Source organism: Oncorhynchus nerka, linkage group LG20 (genome assembly GCF_034236695.1).
Source record: "Oncorhynchus nerka isolate Pitt River linkage group LG20, Oner_Uvic_2.0, whole genome shotgun sequence".
Taxonomy (NCBI): domain Eukaryota; kingdom Metazoa; phylum Chordata; class Actinopteri; order Salmoniformes; family Salmonidae; genus Oncorhynchus; species Oncorhynchus nerka.
In genome coordinates this window covers 44,347,882-44,366,824 of record NC_088415.1, presented here as the reverse complement: position 1 = coordinate 44,366,824, position 18,943 = coordinate 44,347,882, and the positions used below count along the sequence as shown (strand labels likewise).

The following is an 18,943-nucleotide window of genomic DNA, read 5'->3' as shown; positions in this document are numbered from 1 at the left end:
TTGTCTTCAGTGTTAACCCTTTCCTTTCCAACACAAACTCTGCTATTTTTAAACGGTTGCGCAAGGATGGTAATTTACCTGTCTTTTGTCAGCTCGCTTGCGCTCAGATGGGAGGGATACAAATATTTGAGGTGTGTCCTTAAAAACATGATCCAAAGTGCTAATTTCAGACAGTGCTGGTAGGGATATTTAAAGCTTCGATATGTAACTTTTTGGGCGACCCAACCAAATTCACATATAAAGTAAATTATAGATCTGTCATTCTCATTGTAAGCAAGTCTAAGAAGCAGTACTGTAGGTCTGTTCTATGTGCGCTATTTCTATGCTTTCTGTTTTCATGTTTCGTTTTTGCATCTTTTACTTTCGGTTTTGTACACCAGTTTCAAACAGCTGAAAATACAATACTTTTGGTTATTGAAAATATTTTTCATAGGAGTTTAGATGGTTATTGAAAATATATTTCTCTCAGGGGTGCAATTTTGGTTTTAGAAGTGGGGGCCATGATTATGTCAGATAAACACTCCAAACAGCCTACCTGACCGCTAGGAGTCGTCCGCATGTTCCTAAACTCCAAGCGGGCTGTCATGTGCCTTTTTCTGAGGAGTGGCTTCTGTCTGGCCACTCTACAATAAAGGCCCGATTGGAGGAGTGCTGCAGGGATGGTTGTCCAACTGGAAGGTTCTCCCATTTCCACAGAGGAACTCTGGAGCTCTGTCAGAGTGACCATCAGGTTCTTGTTCACCTCCCTGGCCAAGGCCCTTCCCTTGCTCAGTTTGGTCAGGCAGCCAGCTCTGGGAAGAGTCTTGGTGTTTCCAAACTTCTTCCATTTAAGAATGATACCCTTCCCCAGATCTGTGCCACGACACAATCCTGCCTCGGAGCTCTACCGACAATTCCTTCCACCTCAGGGCTTTGTTTTGCTCTGTTGACTGTGGGACCTTATATAGACAGGTCTGCGTCTTTCTAAATCATGTCCAATCAAATTAATTTACTTCAAGTTGTAGAAACATCTCAAGGATGATCAATGGGAACAGGATGCACCTGAGCTCAATTTCGAGTCTCACAGAGAAGGATCTGAATACTTAAAAAAAAAAAAAATAGCAAAATATTCTTAAAACCTGGTTTTCGCTTTGTCATCATTAGGTTTTGTGTGTAGATTGATGAGGAAAAAATATACACTACCATTCAAAAGTTTGGGGTTACTTAGAAATGTCCTTGTTTTCCATGAAAAAATCAATGAAATTAGTTGCAAAATGAATAGGAAATATAGTCAAGACATTGACAAGGTTATAAATAATGATTTTTTATTGAAATAATAATTGTGTCCTTCAAACTTCGCTTTCGTCAAAGAATCCTCCATTTGCAGCAATTACAGCCTTGCCGACTGTTGGCATTCTAGTTGTCAATTTGTTGAGGTAATCTGAAGAGATTTCATCCCATGCTTCCTGAAGCACCTCCCACAGGTTAGATTGGCTTGATGTGCACTTCTTATGTATCATACGGTCAAGCTGCTCCCACAACAGCTCAATAGGGTTGAGATCCGGTGACTGTGCTGGCCACTCCATTATAGACAGAATACCAGCTGACTGCTTCTTCCCTAAATAGTTATTGCATAGTTTGGAGCTGTTCTTTGGATCATTGTCCTGTTGTAGAAGGAAATGGGCTCCAATTAAGCGCCGTCCACAGTGTATGGCATGGTGTTACAAAATGGCGTGATAGCCTTCCTTCTTCAAGATCCCTTTTACCCTGTACAAATGTCCCACTTTACCACCACCAAAGCACCCCCAGACCATCACATTGCCTCCACCATGCTTGACAAGCACTACTCCAGCCTCTTTTCATTTGAGGTATGGCTTTTTCTTTGCAACTCTGTCTAGAAGGCCAGCATCCTGGAGTCGCCTCTTCACTGTAGACGTTGAGACTGGTGTTTTGCAGGTACTATTTAATGAAGCTGCCTGTTGAGGGCGTCTGTCTCTCAAACTAGACACTCTAATGTACTTGTCCTTTAGCTCAGTTGTGCACTGGGGCCTCCCACTCCTCTTTTTATTCTGGTTAGAGACAGTTTGCGCTGTTCTGTGAAGGGAGAAGTACATAGCTTTGTACCAGATCTTCAGTTTCTTGGCAATTTCTCGTATGAAATAGCCTTAATTTCTCAGAACAAGAATAGACTGATGAGTTTCAGAAGAAATGTCTTTGTTTCTCTCTTCTTTGTTTCTCTCTCATCTTTTTAAGTGGGAGAACTTGCACAATTGGTGGCTGACTAAATACTTTTTTGCCCCACTGTACATGCGGGCAGGTAGCGTTCTCCTGGCATTTGCCAAACCCAGATTCTTCTGTCGGACTGCCAGATGGTGAAGCGTGATTCATCACTCCTCAGATCGTGTTTCCACTGCTCCTGAGTCAAATAGCGGCAAGCTTTACACCACTCCAGCAGACGCTTGGAGGCTTGTGTGCGGCTGATCGGCCATGGAAACCCATTTCGTGAAGCTCCCTATGAACAGTTTTTGTGCTGATGTTGCTTCCAGAGGCAGTTTGGAACTCGGTAGTGAGTGTTGCAACCAAGGACAGACGATTTTTACGCGATACGCATTTCAGCACTCAGCAGTCACATTCTGTGAGCTTGTGTGGCCTACCACTTCGCAGCTGAGCCGTTGTTGCTCCTAGACGTTTCCAATTCACAATAACAGCACTTACAGTTGGCCGGTGCAGCTCTAGCAGGGCAGAAATTGTTGGGAAGGCGGCATTCTATAACGATGCCATGTTGAAAGTCACTGAGCTCTTCAGTAAGGCCATTCCACTGACAATGTTTGTCTATGGAGATTGCATGGTGGTGTGCTCAATTTTGTTCTTCCAATTTCTGATTGGATGTGTTTTTGTCTTCAGTGTTAACCCTTTCCTTTCCAACACAAACTCTGCTATTTTTAAACGGTTGCGCAAGGATGGTAATTTACCTGTCTTTTGTCAGCTCGCTTGCGCTCAGATGGGAGGGATACAAATATTTGAGGTGTGTCCTTAAAAACATGATCCAAAGTGCTAATTTCAGACAGTGCTGGTAGGGATATTTAAAGCTTCGATATGTAACTTTTTGGGCGACCCAACCAAATTCACATATAAAGTAAATTATAGATCTGTCATTCTCATTGTAAGCAAGTCTAAGAAGCAGTACTGTAGGTCTGTTCTATGTGCGCTATTTCTATGCTTTCTGTTTTCATGTTTCGTTTTTGCATCTTTTACTTTCGGTTTTGTACACCAGTTTCAAACAGCTGAAAATACAATACTTTTGGTTATTGAAAATATTTTTCATAGGAGTTTAGATGGTTATTGAAAATATATTTCTCTCAGGGGTGCAATTTTGGTTTTAGAAGTGGGGGCCATGATTATGTCAGATAAACACTCCAAACAGCCTACCTGACCGCTAGGAGTCGTCCGCATGTTCCTAAACTCCAAGCGGGCTGTCATGTGCCTTTTTCTGAGGAGTGGCTTCTGTCTGGCCACTCTACAATAAAGGCCCGATTGGAGGAGTGCTGCAGGGATGGTTGTCCAACTGGAAGGTTCTCCCATTTCCACAGAGGAACTCTGGAGCTCTGTCAGAGTGACCATCAGGTTCTTGTTCACCTCCCTGGCCAAGGCCCTTCCCTTGCTCAGTTTGGTCAGGCAGCCAGCTCTGGGAAGAGTCTTGGTGTTTCCAAACTTCTTCCATTTAAGAATGATACCCTTCCCCAGATCTGTGCCACGACACAATCCTGCCTCGGAGCTCTACCGACAATTCCTTCCACCTCAGGGCTTTGTTTTGCTCTGTTGACTGTGGGACCTTATATAGACAGGTCTGCGTCTTTCTAAATCATGTCCAATCAAATTAATTTACTTCAAGTTGTAGAAACATCTCAAGGATGATCAATGGGAACAGGATGCACCTGAGCTCAATTTCGAGTCTCACAGAGAAGGATCTGAATACTTAAAAAAAAAAAAAATAGCAAAATATTCTTAAAACCTGGTTTTCGCTTTGTCATCATTAGGTTTTGTGTGTAGATTGATGAGGAAAAAATATACACTACCATTCAAAAGTTTGGGGATACTTAGAAATGTCCTTGTTTTCCATGAAAAAATCAATGAAATTAGTTGCAAAATGAATAGGAAATATAGTCAAGACATTGACAAGGTTATAAATAATGATTTTTTATTGAAATAATAATTGTGTCCTTCAAACTTCGCTTTCGTCAAAGAATCCTCCATTTGCAGCAATTACAGCCTTGCCGACTGTTGGCATTCTAGTTGTCAATTTGTTGAGGTAATCTGAAGAGATTTCATCCCATGCTTCCTGAAGCACCTCCCACAGGTTAGATTGGCTTGATGTGCACTTCTTATGTATCATACGGTCAAGCTGCTCCCACAACAGCTCAATAGGGTTGAGATCCGGTGACTGTGCTGGCCACTCCATTATAGACAGAATACCAGCTGACTGCTTCTTCCCTAAATAGTTATTGCATAGTTTGGAGCTGTTCTTTGGATCATTGTCCTGTTGTAGAAGGAAATGGGCTCCAATTAAGCGCCGTCCACAGTGTATGGCATGGTGTTACAAAATGGCGTGATAGCCTTCCTTCTTCAAGATCCCTTTACCCTGTACAAATGTCCCACTTTACCACCACCAAAGCACCCCCAGACCATCACATTGCCTCCACCATGCTTGACAAGCACTACTCCAGCCTCTTTTCATTTGAGGTATGGCTTTTTCTTTGCAACTCTGTCTAGAAGGCCAGCATCCTGGAGTCGCCTCTTCACTGTAGACGTTGAGACTGGTGTTTTGCAGGTACTATTTAATGAAGCTGCCTGTTGAGGGCGTCTGTCTCTCAAACTAGACACTCTAATGTACTTGTCCTTTAGCTCAGTTGTGCACTGGGGCCTCCCACTCCTCTTTTTATTCTGGTTAGAGACAGTTTGCGCTGTTCTGTGAAGGGAGAAGTACATAGCTTTGTACCAGATCTTCAGTTTCTTGGCAATTTCTCGTATGAAATAGCCTTAATTTCTCAGAACAAGAATAGACTGATGAGTTTCAGAAGAAATGTCTTTGTTTCTGGACATTTTGAGTCTGTAATCGAACCCACAAATGCTGATGCTCCAGATACTCAGCTAGTCTAAAGAAGGCCAGTTGTATTGCTTCTTTAATCAGAACAGCAGTTTTCAACTGTGCTAAAATAATTGAAAAAGGGTTTTCTAATGATCCATTATAATGAATGATTAAAATTATAAACTTGGATTAGCGAACACAATGTGGCATTGGGACACAGGAGTGATGGTTGCTGATAATGGGCCTCTGTACACCTATGTAGATATTCCATAAAAAATTGTCAATTTCCAGCTACAATAGTAATTTACAACATGACTACATTGTATTTCTGATCAATTTGATGTTATTTCAATGGTAAAAAAACAGCTTTTCTTTCAATAACAAGGAATATTTCTAATTGACCCCAAACATTTGAACAGTAGTGTATATTTAACACATTTTAGAATAAGGCTGTAACTTAACAAAATGTGTAAAAAGTCAAGTGGTCTGAATACTTTCCCGAATGCATTGTATTAGAGCAGGATTTTGTGTAATGCTGCACATTACGGGTTGGTGTGGACAAGGCCAGTCGGCAGGGAGGCTTGTTATCGGTTATTCATGGTTAACCTTGCTTCGGTGAACCTTCTGAGAGCTAGAGAAGCCTGTGACTCACCCAGCACTTGAATATCAAACACACAGCTGTCCAAGAAAAAGCAAGTGTGTACCTTCAATAACCAAGCTATGATGATGCAGCCTGTTTGATTTGAGACTTTGAATCCAACCCTCAATCAGGAAGGGAGGGGGAGAGAGAAGGGGATCATCTGCTTGAGGATGTGGAGCGCTGCTTCTGGGAATCTCTCCCCCATGAGGAGGAGATGTGCTGATGATGAGAAAAGTAAACAAGCACGCAAATCAACTGGCAGACACATACAAGTCATTTTCCGTTGTTTGGCTTCATATACTTTCCCTCCACTTAAACATTTGCCTAAAATAAATGATTTATCTCAGATCATTCAGATTCAGAAGAAAAGGACATTGTGACAATAGATAATCAATCAGAGAAAGTATGCCTTGCTTTAAAGTTGCTGTTCATCAAACCAAAAAGCTGATTTCCTTCCTGACACATTTTCCAAAAGTAAACATCTCAAGGGCAACCCTGAGGGTGTCGTCTGTCTGTCTGTCTGTCTGTCTGTCTGTCTGTCTGTCTGTCTGTCTGTCTGTCTGTCTGTCTGTCTGTCTGTCTGTCTGTCTGTCTGTCTGTCTGTCTGTCTGTCTGTCTGTATGATGGCAGAGTGTTCTCTCGTCACTCCATCACAAACACCAGCAGTAGACGTGCCCACTCATTGTCTCAGTGCAGCTGTGACAGCGTTCTGTCTGCTGAGTGAGGACCAGGGTGTGGTGCAGGGGCCGAGTCTCATCACCGTGGTCACAGCTGGCCACAACGCACTCAGAAGCCGGCTTATCTCCCAGGCATGCGGGGGCCTCCCAGCGTCCTCACTTCCTTCTGAGGAGCCTTCCCCAATCACAGGTTCCGCTCTACTGGCGGCTGTTGTCAAGCCAACAGAGCTCTCCGTCTCTCTGACCTGCAGCATTACTTCCCAAACAACTACAACAACAACAACAAAAATGCATGAGCACTGTGAACACTGGGCTGGTTGGTTATCCAGTGGCTGTTTAATATTGAAGTCCCATATTTATTATAAAAAGATCGTTATTGATTATTTTCACATTTTTTTTGTTTTATTGTTATTACGCTGCACATTTAGCTCTTACTTTTCCTGGGCCTTGTTTGTAGAAAGGAGTTGATGTGTAAAGTTAGTTTTTGATTGTTGAGGTTTTGATCACCAGTGAAACAATTGACCATAAAGTTATTGATAACTGAATGTCTTTAAGTACATTAAGGCTGACAACTGTTTCATGGTGGCATGCATCTCCTCCTGTCCCATGCAGAGTGGTGACAATGAAAACCCAAACTGTGTGGGGATAGAGGGAGTGCTGGAGGCGTACTTCCTGGGCCTCAGAACGGTCCAACTATACGGGCCCACCAACTTCTCTCCAGTCATCAACCAGGTGGCACGGTAAGGAGACCACAATGGACTAGACCTCTGGAAACCTCTGACACACTACATACTATAACACATCATAATACGATCTCAGTAGACAATGCAGGAATGAACTTGATTTGAATGCAAGGTGCTATCTAGTGGAGCGGCAGGTAGCCAAGCCGGCTTGAAACTTTCTCTTGAAAGTTGTAATAGTAGAATGCACAAGGTGAAATTTAGAAACTGGGTCGTGCATCATCAATTCCTTTTTGCCGTGTTGGTCATTGCATACCTTAGAGAGCGATTTATAACTCGTTAGAAATGTCCAGATTAACTAGCCCATTTTTTTTTGCCCTTAGATATTGTTGTATTTTTTTTGTCACTCGAATATCACATGAATACACATTAGACATGGAAAACTGCTAAATGTTATTTGCAACCCATGACAAAATATGTAGAATTGCAGGAAATAAGCTTTAAACATGCAAAATTCTCTCCATCAACAAGAGGCGTGTGAACAGTTTGTGTCAGGAACATTGCTTGTGCCCATAGAAATAGGCGTGGTGCGTGCACAGGGGAGGAGCACGGGATTTTCCTCAATGCTGGAAGAGGGGCCTCAAGTGAAAACATTTGGGAACCCCTGTACTAGATTAGAACGCACACATACACACAGCCCCTTGACATATACTTGAAGCTGTTATCTCTGCCAGGCTCTTTCTCCCCAAGCCAGCGATCCTCTCCCTCTTACGAGCAGATGGCTGGCGCACATATTATTCATTCGTAATATTCCCTGTACAGGCAGGCTTCATACCTTACATAGAGCACACGCTCCTGTTGCATAGATAATGTGCTACATTGTCTTGCACCAGAGTGTCTGGAGGAGGGTTTATACAGTATGAGTCTATTGGGGCTCATTGTAGGAGCGCCAATACAACACATGTGGAGAATGTGTCTTTCGGACAACTTTACATTTACATTTACATTTAAGTCATTTAGCAGACGCTCTTATCCAGAGCGACTTACAAATTGGTGCATTCACCTTATGACCTCCAGTGGAACAGTAGTGCATCTAAATCTTTTCAGGGGGAGGGGGGGTGAGAGGGATTACTTTATCCTATCCTAGGTATTCCTTAAAGAGGTGGGGTTTCAGGTGTCTCCGGAAGGTGGTGATTGACTCCGCTGTCCTGGCGTCGTGAGGGAGTTTGTTCCACCATTGGGGGGCCAGAGCAGCGAACAGTTTTGACTGGGCTGAGCGGGAACTGTACTTCCTCAGTGGTAGGGAGGCGAGCAGGCCAGAGGTGGATGAACGCAGTGCCCTTGTTTGGGTGTAGGGCCTGATCAGAGCCTGGAGGTACTGAGGTGCCGTTCCCCTCACAGCTCCGTAGGCAAGCACCATGGTCTTGTAGCGGATGCGAGCTTCAACTGGAAGCCAGTGGAGGGAGCGGAGGAGCGGGGTGACGTGAGAGAACTTGGGAAGGTTGAACACCAGACGGGCTGCGGCGTTCTGGATGAGTTGTAGGGGTTTAATGGCACAGGCAGGGAGCCCAGCCAACAGCGAGTTGCAGTAATCCAGACGGGAGATGACAAGTGCCTGGATTAGGACCTGCGCCGCTTCCTGTGTGAGGCAGGGTCGTACTCTGCGGATGTTGTAGAGCATGAACCTACAGGAACGGGCCACCGCCTTGATGTTAGTTGAGAACGACAGGGTGTTGTCCAGGATCACGCCAAGGTTCTTAGCGCTCTGGGAGGAGGACACAATGGAGTTGTCAACCGTGATGGCGAGATCATGGAACGGGCAGTCCTTCCCCGGGAGGAAGAGCAGCTCCGTCTTGCCGAGGTACAGCTTGAGGTGGTGATCCGTCATCCACACGGATATGTCTGCCAGACATGCAGAGATGCGATTCGCCACCTGGTCATCAGAAGGGGGAAAGGAGAAGATTAATTGTGTGTCGTCTGCATAGCAATGATAGGAGAGACCATGTGAGGTTATGACAGAGCCAAGTGACTTGGTGTATAGCGAGAATAGGAGAGGGCCTAGAACAGAGCCCTGGGGGACACCAGTGGTGAGAGCACGTGGTGTGGAGACGGATTCTCACCACGCCACCTGGTAGGAGCGACCTGTCAGTCAGGACGCAATCCAAGCGTGGGCCGCGCCGGAGATGCCCAACTCGGAGAGGGTGGAGAGGAGGATCTGATGGTTCACAGTATCGAAGGCAGCCGATAGGTCTAGAAGGATGAGAGCAGAGGAGAGAGAGTTAGCTTTAGCAGTGCGGAGCGCCTCCGTGATACAGAGAAGAGCAGTCTCAGTTGAATGACTAGTCTTGAAACCTGACTGATTAGGATCAAGAAGGTCATTCTGAGAGAGATAGCGGGAGAGCTGGCCAAGGACGGCACGTTCAAGAGTTTTGGAGAGAAAAGAAAGAAGGGATACTGGTCTGTAGTTGTTGACATCGGAGGGATCGAGTGTAGGTTTTTTCAGAAGGGGTGCAACTCTCGCTCTCTTGAAGACGGAAGGGACGTAGCCAGCGGTCAGGGATGAGTTGATGAGCGAGGTGAGGTAAGGGAGAAGGTCTCCGGAAATGGTCTGGAGAAGAGAGGAGGGGATAGGGTCAAGCGGGCAGGTTGTTGGGCGGCCGGCCGTCACAAGACGCGAGATTTCATCTGAGAGAGAGGGGAGAAAGAGGTCAGAGCACAGGGTAGGGCAGTGTGAGCAGAACCAGCGGTGTCGTTTGACTTAGCAACGAGGATCGGATGTCGTCGACCTTCTTTTCAAAATGGTTGACGAAGTCATCTGCAGAGAGAGGAGGAGGGGGAGGAGGATTCAGGAGGGAGGAGAAGGTTGCAAAGAGCTTCCTAGGGTTAGAGGCAGATGCTTGGAATTTAGAGTGGTAGAAAGTGGCTTTAGCAGCAGAGAGAGAAGAGGAAAATGTAGAGAGGAGGGAGTGAAAGGATGTCAGGTCCGCAGGGAGGCGAGTTTTCCTCCATTTCCGCTCGGCTGCCCGGAGCCCTGTTCTGATGTTCTTCTGTAGCTTCTGCTCTGAGTAATATGCATGTTTCTATGTTTATTTATTTTAATTTTTATTTTACCTTTATTTAACTAGGCAAGTCAGTTAAGAACAAATTCTTATTTTCAATGACGGCCTAGGAACAGTGGGTTAACTGCCTGTTCAGGAGCAGAACGACAGAAGCTCGGGGGTTTGAACTTGCAACCTTCCGGTTACTAGTCCAACCACTAGGCTACCCTGCCGCCCCAATGTATGCTGAGAGCATTTGTCTTCTCCAGAGTGTTTTTTTAGAAGTTTTTGGTGCTACTCAAATCATGGAGGCTGTAATTTCAGGAGAGCACTGGCTAAGAATCAAATTTGAAAAACGGTTTTAGCATTCAGTCTACTGACCATGTGATTGCAAAGGGAAGAGGACAGTGCAACAGGGCATTGTGTACTAGCCCCTGTGTCATCCCACTACCCTTACAGCTCACTGTTACCTGTCTAACATCCCGTAGGTCTTTATATGTCTCTGACACCCCTGGATTTTAGATATATCAGAGCGCAGTAAATCCCTCGGTCAGGGGGGGATAGTGGTCATAGCTCTGGTCTCACTCAGACAGGGATCGATGCTACACTCAGCCAGATGGAACATCTTATTTACCTTTATTAGGAATGTAATCTCGGAGCCTAAACCAGGTGAAGGACACTCCAGGGAGAACATTGCCGACTCAGACAAACAACTGTGAGACGCGTCTTGGAGCTTGTCTAACATAATAACACATTGGGCCTGGAATGTATTGACTGTCTCTGTTGTTCATTTTATTCCTCACAGTGCCTGTGGCTCACTTGGTGAAATTGGAATGAAGGGGATTTGGAAAAAATGTAATTTTTCTCTTTTGTTTTTGTTCGCTCCTCTCGTTCTGAGATGAGAGGTGCCAACTGGGTAATGCCAGAGGTCAAAGTGTCTTGGCTCACTGGATAACGGCCCTTAATTACAGTATCTCTCTAGTGAGAGGCTGTAAACATTTGCCATCACATATAAACTCACTCACTCTCAATCTCACTCCGGCACACACTCCTAACCCTGCTTGTTAATGCTCTTGTGTGTGTGTGTGTGTGTATGTGTGCGTGCGTGTGCGTGCGTGCATGTGCTCCCTCAGGTCTGCACAGGATGTGACAGATGGCTCTCAGTACTTTGTGTTGTTGATGATCACAGACGGAGTTATCTCTGACATGGTGCAGACCAAGGAGGCTGTGGTCAATGTGAGTGGAGTACACAGTACAGTTCCTCCTTCAGCAGAGCCATCTTATCTGCAGACAGTGCACTATCGAGGCTGTCTGAAAACCAAGCATAGCCTACTACTGTTTGTCTGTAATTCCTCTTTCTTTCCCTACAGGCAGCTGCTCTCCCTATGTCCATCATCATCGTAGGGGTTGGACCGGCAAAGTTTGACGGTGAGTGTGGCGCCCCTGAAGGTAGAATAGAGAAGCACAGTGGCTCCTGCACAGCTGTTATTATATTTTTAAGGTGCATTTCTCTTTGAGTGTTCCTTTAGAAAGTCAGTGTTGCATTGTCAAGTATCCAGGCCCTCTTCAGATCAATGACTCCTTAAGGGGAGAGAGGGAGGGAGGGAGGGTAGTCTCTGTTTCAGCCCAGTGAGGTGTAACTCTGGGCATCATCTGCGCTCGATTCTGCTGAATTTTCCCCTTGGTTAGGCAATCGAACGCTGTGAAGTCAGTCAGGCATTGCAGAGGTCATGAGTTCAGACCGCTTGATGGCACTTCAGGAGAGAAACTCTTCAGAAGTAGCTATGTCTGAAAATGTGTGTTGATATGTGTGCTTCAAGGCTTGTTGTCTGGTTTATTTTCCTTTTGCTGCACTCCTGTGCGTGTGTCTGTGCATTCGTGTGGATGTGTCTATCTAAGAGTTTGTGTACTGTAGTGTGGCAGGATTGTGTGCAGTTATGAATACTTGTTGATGTCTGGGTTGAGTTTTCCGAGTATCAGACTCAATGAGAAGAGTCCTCAATGAGGTTTTCTATAAGCCAGCTGAATTCTGTAAGCCTTTTAGAATGACCTTTCTTTTCAAAAGCACTTACAGCATAAATGGGTCCACAGTGCTTAGCAGTGATTAGTCCGATTTTAAATAACTGCTAGGAGCACATAACAATTTCCTTCTAGTATCTGTAGATGTTTTGACTTCAACTGTTGCCCAGAGTGCTAGTTCTGAAAAGCTTATCATATGTTGTGTTTCTGTCTAGCCATGGAGGAGCTGGATGGAGATGAGGTCAGAGTGTCCTCCAGAGGGCGCTTTGCTGAAAGAGACATTGTGCAGGTAGGCTGTGGCCAGACAACAAGTGAGTATCTCAATTGCATATCATTGATTCCTCACATCCTCTCTCCTCGCCTCCTTCTCAAAGGCCATTGGATGGATGAAAAGGTCAGCAGTCTGACCTTCTCATCCAAGGGGGTTTGAGAAGCAGCAGAGGAATCAAGGAAATGCAACTGAGATTCTCCAAATTAAACTTTCATTTGTTGCTTTAGTCTTTGTTCAGTGTATTTGATGTTCATGATCAGTAGGACCAAGAAGTTTATTCTCCCAGACATTCAATACTTTCAGAACCCTACTACAGTAGTGTGTCCTGTCCGTGTTGTAATTCATCCCCCAACTCCCATACAGTTTGTTCCTTTCCGGGACTACATGGACCAGTCAGGGAACCAGGTCCTGAGCATGGCCCGGCTGGCCAAAGACGTGCTGGCTGAGATCCCCGAGCAGCTTCTGGGCTTCATGAAGACCAGAGGCATCGAGCCCCGGCCTGCTCTCTCCTCATCAGAGCTGCCCAAGCTCCACAGGCATATCTGACACCTATCACTGTAGTGGGACAGCACCTCTCAACACTCTAACTGGGTCTACACACATTTGTTGTGCACATACACACACACACTTGACATCTGTCTCATCTCTTCAAACCCTATGCCATCTCATTGCAAGTCGATGGCCCCTCTCCCTAACTCTACAGCGCACATACTGTAGCTAAACACAGTACAGTACATACACACATAGAATGAGTCTATGTATACATTGTGTATTTGAACACATAGGGGTGAGTAGATATAGCACCCAATGCAATACCCACAAGCACAGTGATTTCTGAAGAGAAAGAATACATATAACCTACTATGCCATGATGTGACACAATACAAAGTTCACATGCATATGCAGAAGGGGGAGTTACAGACTGTGAAAGTTACTGATGTAGAATATACATATCTAAGAAACTGAGAAACAAAAAGACTATTCGATTTTTCCTTTCAGCTCTGGAGTGTGTATATATATACAGTATATGCAAAGCAGCTTAGCCATCAACTGAATATAAAACACATAAACAACTGGACACATTGCTTTCAGCCCATACCTCCAAACCCACACCCTCTTACATGAGGTTACTCTTTTTATACACATAAATCTGCTTGAATTACTGTATCCTATCCACTGGAATGACAGGAATACATGCTCTCATGTAACAAACAACATGTTTTATTTATGTTGACTTTCTACTTCATGCAGATGTTGGATCTTAATTTGATCACTCTTTGGTCGCAGAAAATGTTCCTGCATATCAAGACATTCAAATGAGCCTTGTGATTTAGATATGTTCACTGAAAACCCACAGTTGTCTTTTTCGCCATGTGAGGGGTCGTCAAATCATTCTGACAATAGCCAGCTATCAAAATCATCATCCCTCACTCACTCAAAAGCTAAAAGCACCAGACAGAATATGAATAAATGTCCTACTGCTACTGTAGGCCTATAGGTCCTATTACCGCAAAATTCAAATGTATCCATACACATCAACAACCATCATCTTATATAGCTTAATAACACAACATAGTAATCGGTCTCCACTATGACACAAGTGTATCTGAAATGTGGCCGTTACGTTAGGCTACACCTAAACTATAGCTTAAGTAATTGCACACACAGGCCTATAATATCAGATGTAAAGACAAGATGAAATTGAGAATAGTGAGGTAGCCTACGGAACGGAGCGCAATGGTGCTTGAAAGAGACCGACTGATTTTAAAACCAAAAAGACACAAAAAACACAACCCATGATTTTTCTTTATCTATAGTATATATATATGACTCACCACCTAGATTTAGCTCCTATGTAGCAGAAGTTGAATTTATGTTTTTTTACGTTGGATAAAAAAAGAGACTCAGAGCTACAAAATGGAATATCATACAATGCATTTGAGGAACAATGGGAAAGTAATTCTGCTTTGAAAGTTGATAAACTTGTAAACTCACTATTCAGAAAATTGTATTTTAGTGTTTTGTGAGAGCTCTTCTTTGTCTACACCCATTCAGCATCATTCACACCCTCTTTAAGCTTTAGCTCCACCCATCTCCTTGAGTTCAGAGCGCACAATTGATGCTCTGGCCAATGATTTGTTTACCTCTGGATAACATGAAAACAGCCAAACCAGCTCTGATGGCAACAATTTTGTTACGCCTTTTTGCAGATGTTTACTGACACCGGCCATATTCAACGGGTGTTGTACACTTTAGCTTAAGACATATAGCTAGCTACCTAGGTAAACAATTAACCTAGCTAGGTAAACAACATGTAAGATCACACACGTCACGTCACCTAACGTCAGCTAGGGAGCCAGCCGGCCAACGCTAGCTAACAGTACACTAGCTTGAAATGAAACCACTTTCTGTCAGAATTAGAAACGTGTAATATCTGAAAATGTAGCTAGCTGGACTATCTTACCCGTATACATCATCATGCATGATGGACGCGTCTCCCTGTCACGGATCCACGCTACAAATGCCCTTAGTTTGAAGATGTAATCCGGAAACTGGTGTTTTCTCATCTCTTTAGCTATCATACTCTAATTCCATTGATTTCAAAACCCGATCCTCCAGAAAGTGGAGAGCAAAAAAGCCACGTTCGACAGGATTACCAACACAGACTGACCAGCTCAAATAGTTTGGATTGGTCTGCCTTGTACATGGCAGACCAATCCAAATTCATCTCTCGGCATGTCAAGCCCACTCATTATCTCAGCCAATCATGGTTAGTGGGGAGGTTGCTGTCTTTTTATGTGGCTTAACCAACAAGGCTCGTAATTTAACAATTTTATTTGTATTTACAGATGGCATACAAGTTTGTTATTAAGGCACATGAAAGTTCACATGTTCAAGAAGGCATTTCTGCCAAAAACTCATTTTGATTTTTAAAAAATGCTTTACGTTCAAACAGCTCTCCTGTGAAGTCGTGACTTGCGACATATGCCTAGTTTCCTGAATTGGGTCAAATATTATCAAAAAGAGGGTTACGAATCAACTGCCAAAATTATGTTCAATTATAGCCTGGGGTGGTCTAGCGGTCAGGGCTGTGCAAATATAGACCAAATATGTCCCTGTGGGTTCAATTCTGTCCCACTCCCTTCTGGCAAATAACAAACATTAAAACAGGTTAATATGCCCCATCAACATTAAACAACTATACAGAGTGCCCTTAAAGTTTTGAAATAAGTAAATAAAATCAATGATGAGAGAATAGTCAAATTAACTGATAACTGACATGGTGGTGTAGAAGGAAGACCCGAATGCCATGAACCAAGAGGTTGTGAGTTCAAATCCCAGGTGTGTACATATTTGATAATAATTACTGTATAAATGAACATGCACAATATAATCAGGTATGTCCAATACAGTGCCTTCAGAAAGTATTCACACCCCTTAGCTTTTTCCACATTTGTTGTGTTACAAAGTGGGATTTAATTGTCATTTTCTGTCAATGAATTACATAAAATACTATGATGTCAAAGTGGAAAACAATATAACACTATATCTCGATTAAATACATCTTGGAATCACCTTTGGCAGTGATTACAGCTGTAAGTCTTTTGGGGGTAAATCTCTAAGAGCTTTCCACACCTGGATTGTGCAACATTTGCCCATTATTCTTTTCAAAATTCTTCAAGCTCTGTCAAGTTGGTTGTTGATCATTGCTAGACAACCATTTTCAATTCTTGCCATAGATTTTCAGGCAAGTAAAAACTCTAACTGTGTGGATTTGGCCTTTGGTTATTGTCCTGCTGAAAGGTAAATTCATCTCCCAGTGTCTGGTGGAAAGCAGACTGAACCAGTTTTTCCTGTAGGATTTAGCCTGTGCTTAGCTCCATTACGTTTAAAAAAAAATGTATCCTGAAAAACTCCTTAATAATTAAAATCATACCCATAACACAGCCACCAGTATGCTTGAAAGTATGGAGAGTGGTACTCAGTAATGTGTTGTATTGGATTTGCCCCAAATTGCTTTGCCACACGTTTTGCAGTATTACTTTAGTGCCTTGTTTGCAAATAGGATGCATGTTTTGTAATATTTGTATTCTGTACAGACTTCCTTCTTGTCAATTAGGTTAGTATTGTGGAGTAACTACAATGTTGTTGACCCATCCTCAAGTTTTTTCCTATCACAGTCATTAAACTCTGTGACTGTTTTAAAGTCACCATTGGCCTCATGGTGAAATCCCTGAGTGATTTCTTTCCTCTCTGGCAACTGAGTTAGGAAGGACACCTGTATCTTTGCAGTGACTGGGTGTATTGATACACCATCCAAAGTTTAATGAACAACTTCCCCGTGATCAAAGGGATATTCAATGTCTGCTTTTTATTTTTAATTCATCTAGCAATAAGTGCCCTTTGCGAGGCATTGGAAAACCTCCCTGGTCTTTGTGTTTGAAATTCACTGCTCGACCGAGAGACCTTACAATAATCTGTATATGTGGGGTACAGAAATGAGGTAGCCATTAAAAAAGTGTGTTAAACACAGAGAGTCCATGCAACGTATTATATTTTTACTCCTGAACTGATTTAGGCTTCCCATAACAAAGGGGTTGAATACTTATTGATTCAAAGCATTTCAGCTTTACATTTTATATTAATTTGTAAACATTTCGAAAAACATAATTCCACTTTAACATTATGGGGTATTGTGTGTAGGCCAGTGACAAACATTTCAATATAATACATTTTAAATTCAGGCTGTAACACAACAAGATGTGGAAAATTCAAGGTGTGTGAATACTTTCTGAAGGCATTGTATGCAAGCCAACCTTGCCAACAGACAAAAAGAGCTGTAGATCAGTGGTTCACCAATCAGGGCCTTTGATGGGCTTGGGACCATCAGGCGACATGCTGACAACAGATACACAGAAATGTTCTTGCAACGTTCCCATGAACTGTGTCTTGAACATTAATACCTTATATTCTGAGAACATGGCAACTATGTTCTGTGTATGTTTGGTGGGACGTTGATAGAATATTCTCCTACCCCACAGAAAACTGGACACATGAATGTTCTTGCAACGTTCCCATGGAACACGTCTAGAACGTCTAGAACAGTCATATCCATAAGTTCTGAGAACATGTTAATCACGTTCCAAGTTCTATTTGACATTAAGGGAATGGTCCCTTGGAAACACTCCTTGCACATCACAGGAACATTCCTATGAAAACTTTAGTTAATGACCTTATGAGACACTTAAGGGAACATTCTCTAAAGTTGTGGGAGCGTTTGTTGTTAGCTGGGTCAATCCCCTGAATGACATGATTTTAGATACACATTTAAGAAATGACCATACCAGGCGCTTTTATTTTAAAGACAGTTGTAATTTAATGGATAACATACATAGAAAACAACTCAAATAATAATTGTCTAAAACCAACATTAGTTTTTATTCAAACAAAGTGTCTGGTAAATTGCCACAGTAAATTTGCTGTGGTAAACGAGGAAATATGTTATTTATATTTTACTGAATTCTTGTCAAATAGATAAATCGCCCTTAGTCTTCAAAGAGGACTACATTGTTCCAATGATAATACCAACCAGAGGGGAACATATCTTGAAAGACGTTGGTTTCGTTGAGCTGAAGACACTTTTCTTTGATGTGTAAATTATCAGACTATTCGTTTTACTCCTTGAAAACATTGAAATAAATGCAATAAACTTGTGGGCCTAATGTAGGCTATAGACTATCTAAATTAATTGACAAATTTGCGATCCGATGGTGGAACTCCAAGGACAAAGACCTGAATCTCAGCACATAGAGTTTATTTTCAATTTCTTTGTTTGTTTTCCCTTTCAATGGTGGAATCAGTCAACATAGCATTAAGTGTTGCTTGCTAGGTCTGCATGTTCGATTAATTCATTTAGCCAACTGTACCTTGTACTATTTATAATCCCCTTTTATGTTGGACGTGCGCTCACAATCTAATTGTTATTTTCCAATTATTTATTCTTTCTTAAAGGATTTTTTTCAGGAGTGTGGCAGTCCCACTCCATGTAATTTTGTAGCTTTTATTGAAGAGATGAACAGGGTCTGAAAAGGGGAAGATATTAGAAGGCATATCCGTGGAAAGTAGGGGTGAGGACGGTGCTGCAGCTTCCCCTGATAAAAAAAAGAAATAAAATAAATCAAAATGTATTTATTTTTTACAAATAAAATAGCAAAATCACCAAATTAGTGAACTAGGCCTTTATTATTACTCCTGTATGAGTTGAGAGAAATAATCACCAGCAGAGAGGAGAAAAAAATCTCCCTAATGGAAAATAAATATACCCCCTATAAAGATGTACATTTATTATGATTCACATAAGAATTCACACCAGATGCACAGTTACCTGCACATAGTCTACATGGGCTGCTTGAACCAGAGCCCAGTGGAACGGCAGTCTAAGGTACACTGCATGAACAAAACTCGTCGAACATCTCATTCCAAAATCATGGCCATTAATATGGAGTTGGTCCCCCTTTGCTGCTATAACAGCCTCCTCTCTTCCCGGGAATGC

At 42.9% G+C, this 18,943-nt stretch overlaps 1 protein-coding gene across 2 annotated transcripts in view; it reads left to right on the top strand.

Annotated features, from left to right (window-relative positions):
* LOC115101709 (copine-9-like) overlaps window positions 1-13,713 on the top strand; it is a 113,715-nt gene extending 100,002 nt beyond the window's left edge. For both annotated transcript variants that reach the window (XM_029621176.2, XM_029621177.2), the window contains exons 16-20: window positions 6,995-7,122; window positions 11,234-11,336; window positions 11,471-11,528; window positions 12,335-12,408; window positions 12,754-13,713. In XM_029621176.2, coding sequence (XP_029477036.1) covers window positions 6,995-7,122; window positions 11,234-11,336; window positions 11,471-11,528; window positions 12,335-12,408; window positions 12,754-12,936 — 546 coding nt within the window. In that variant the 3' untranslated portion in view covers window positions 12,937-13,713. The remainder of the gene's footprint in view (window positions 1-6,994; window positions 7,123-11,233; window positions 11,337-11,470; window positions 11,529-12,334; window positions 12,409-12,753) is intronic.
* The last annotated feature ends 5,230 nt before the right edge of the window (window positions 13,714-18,943 follow it).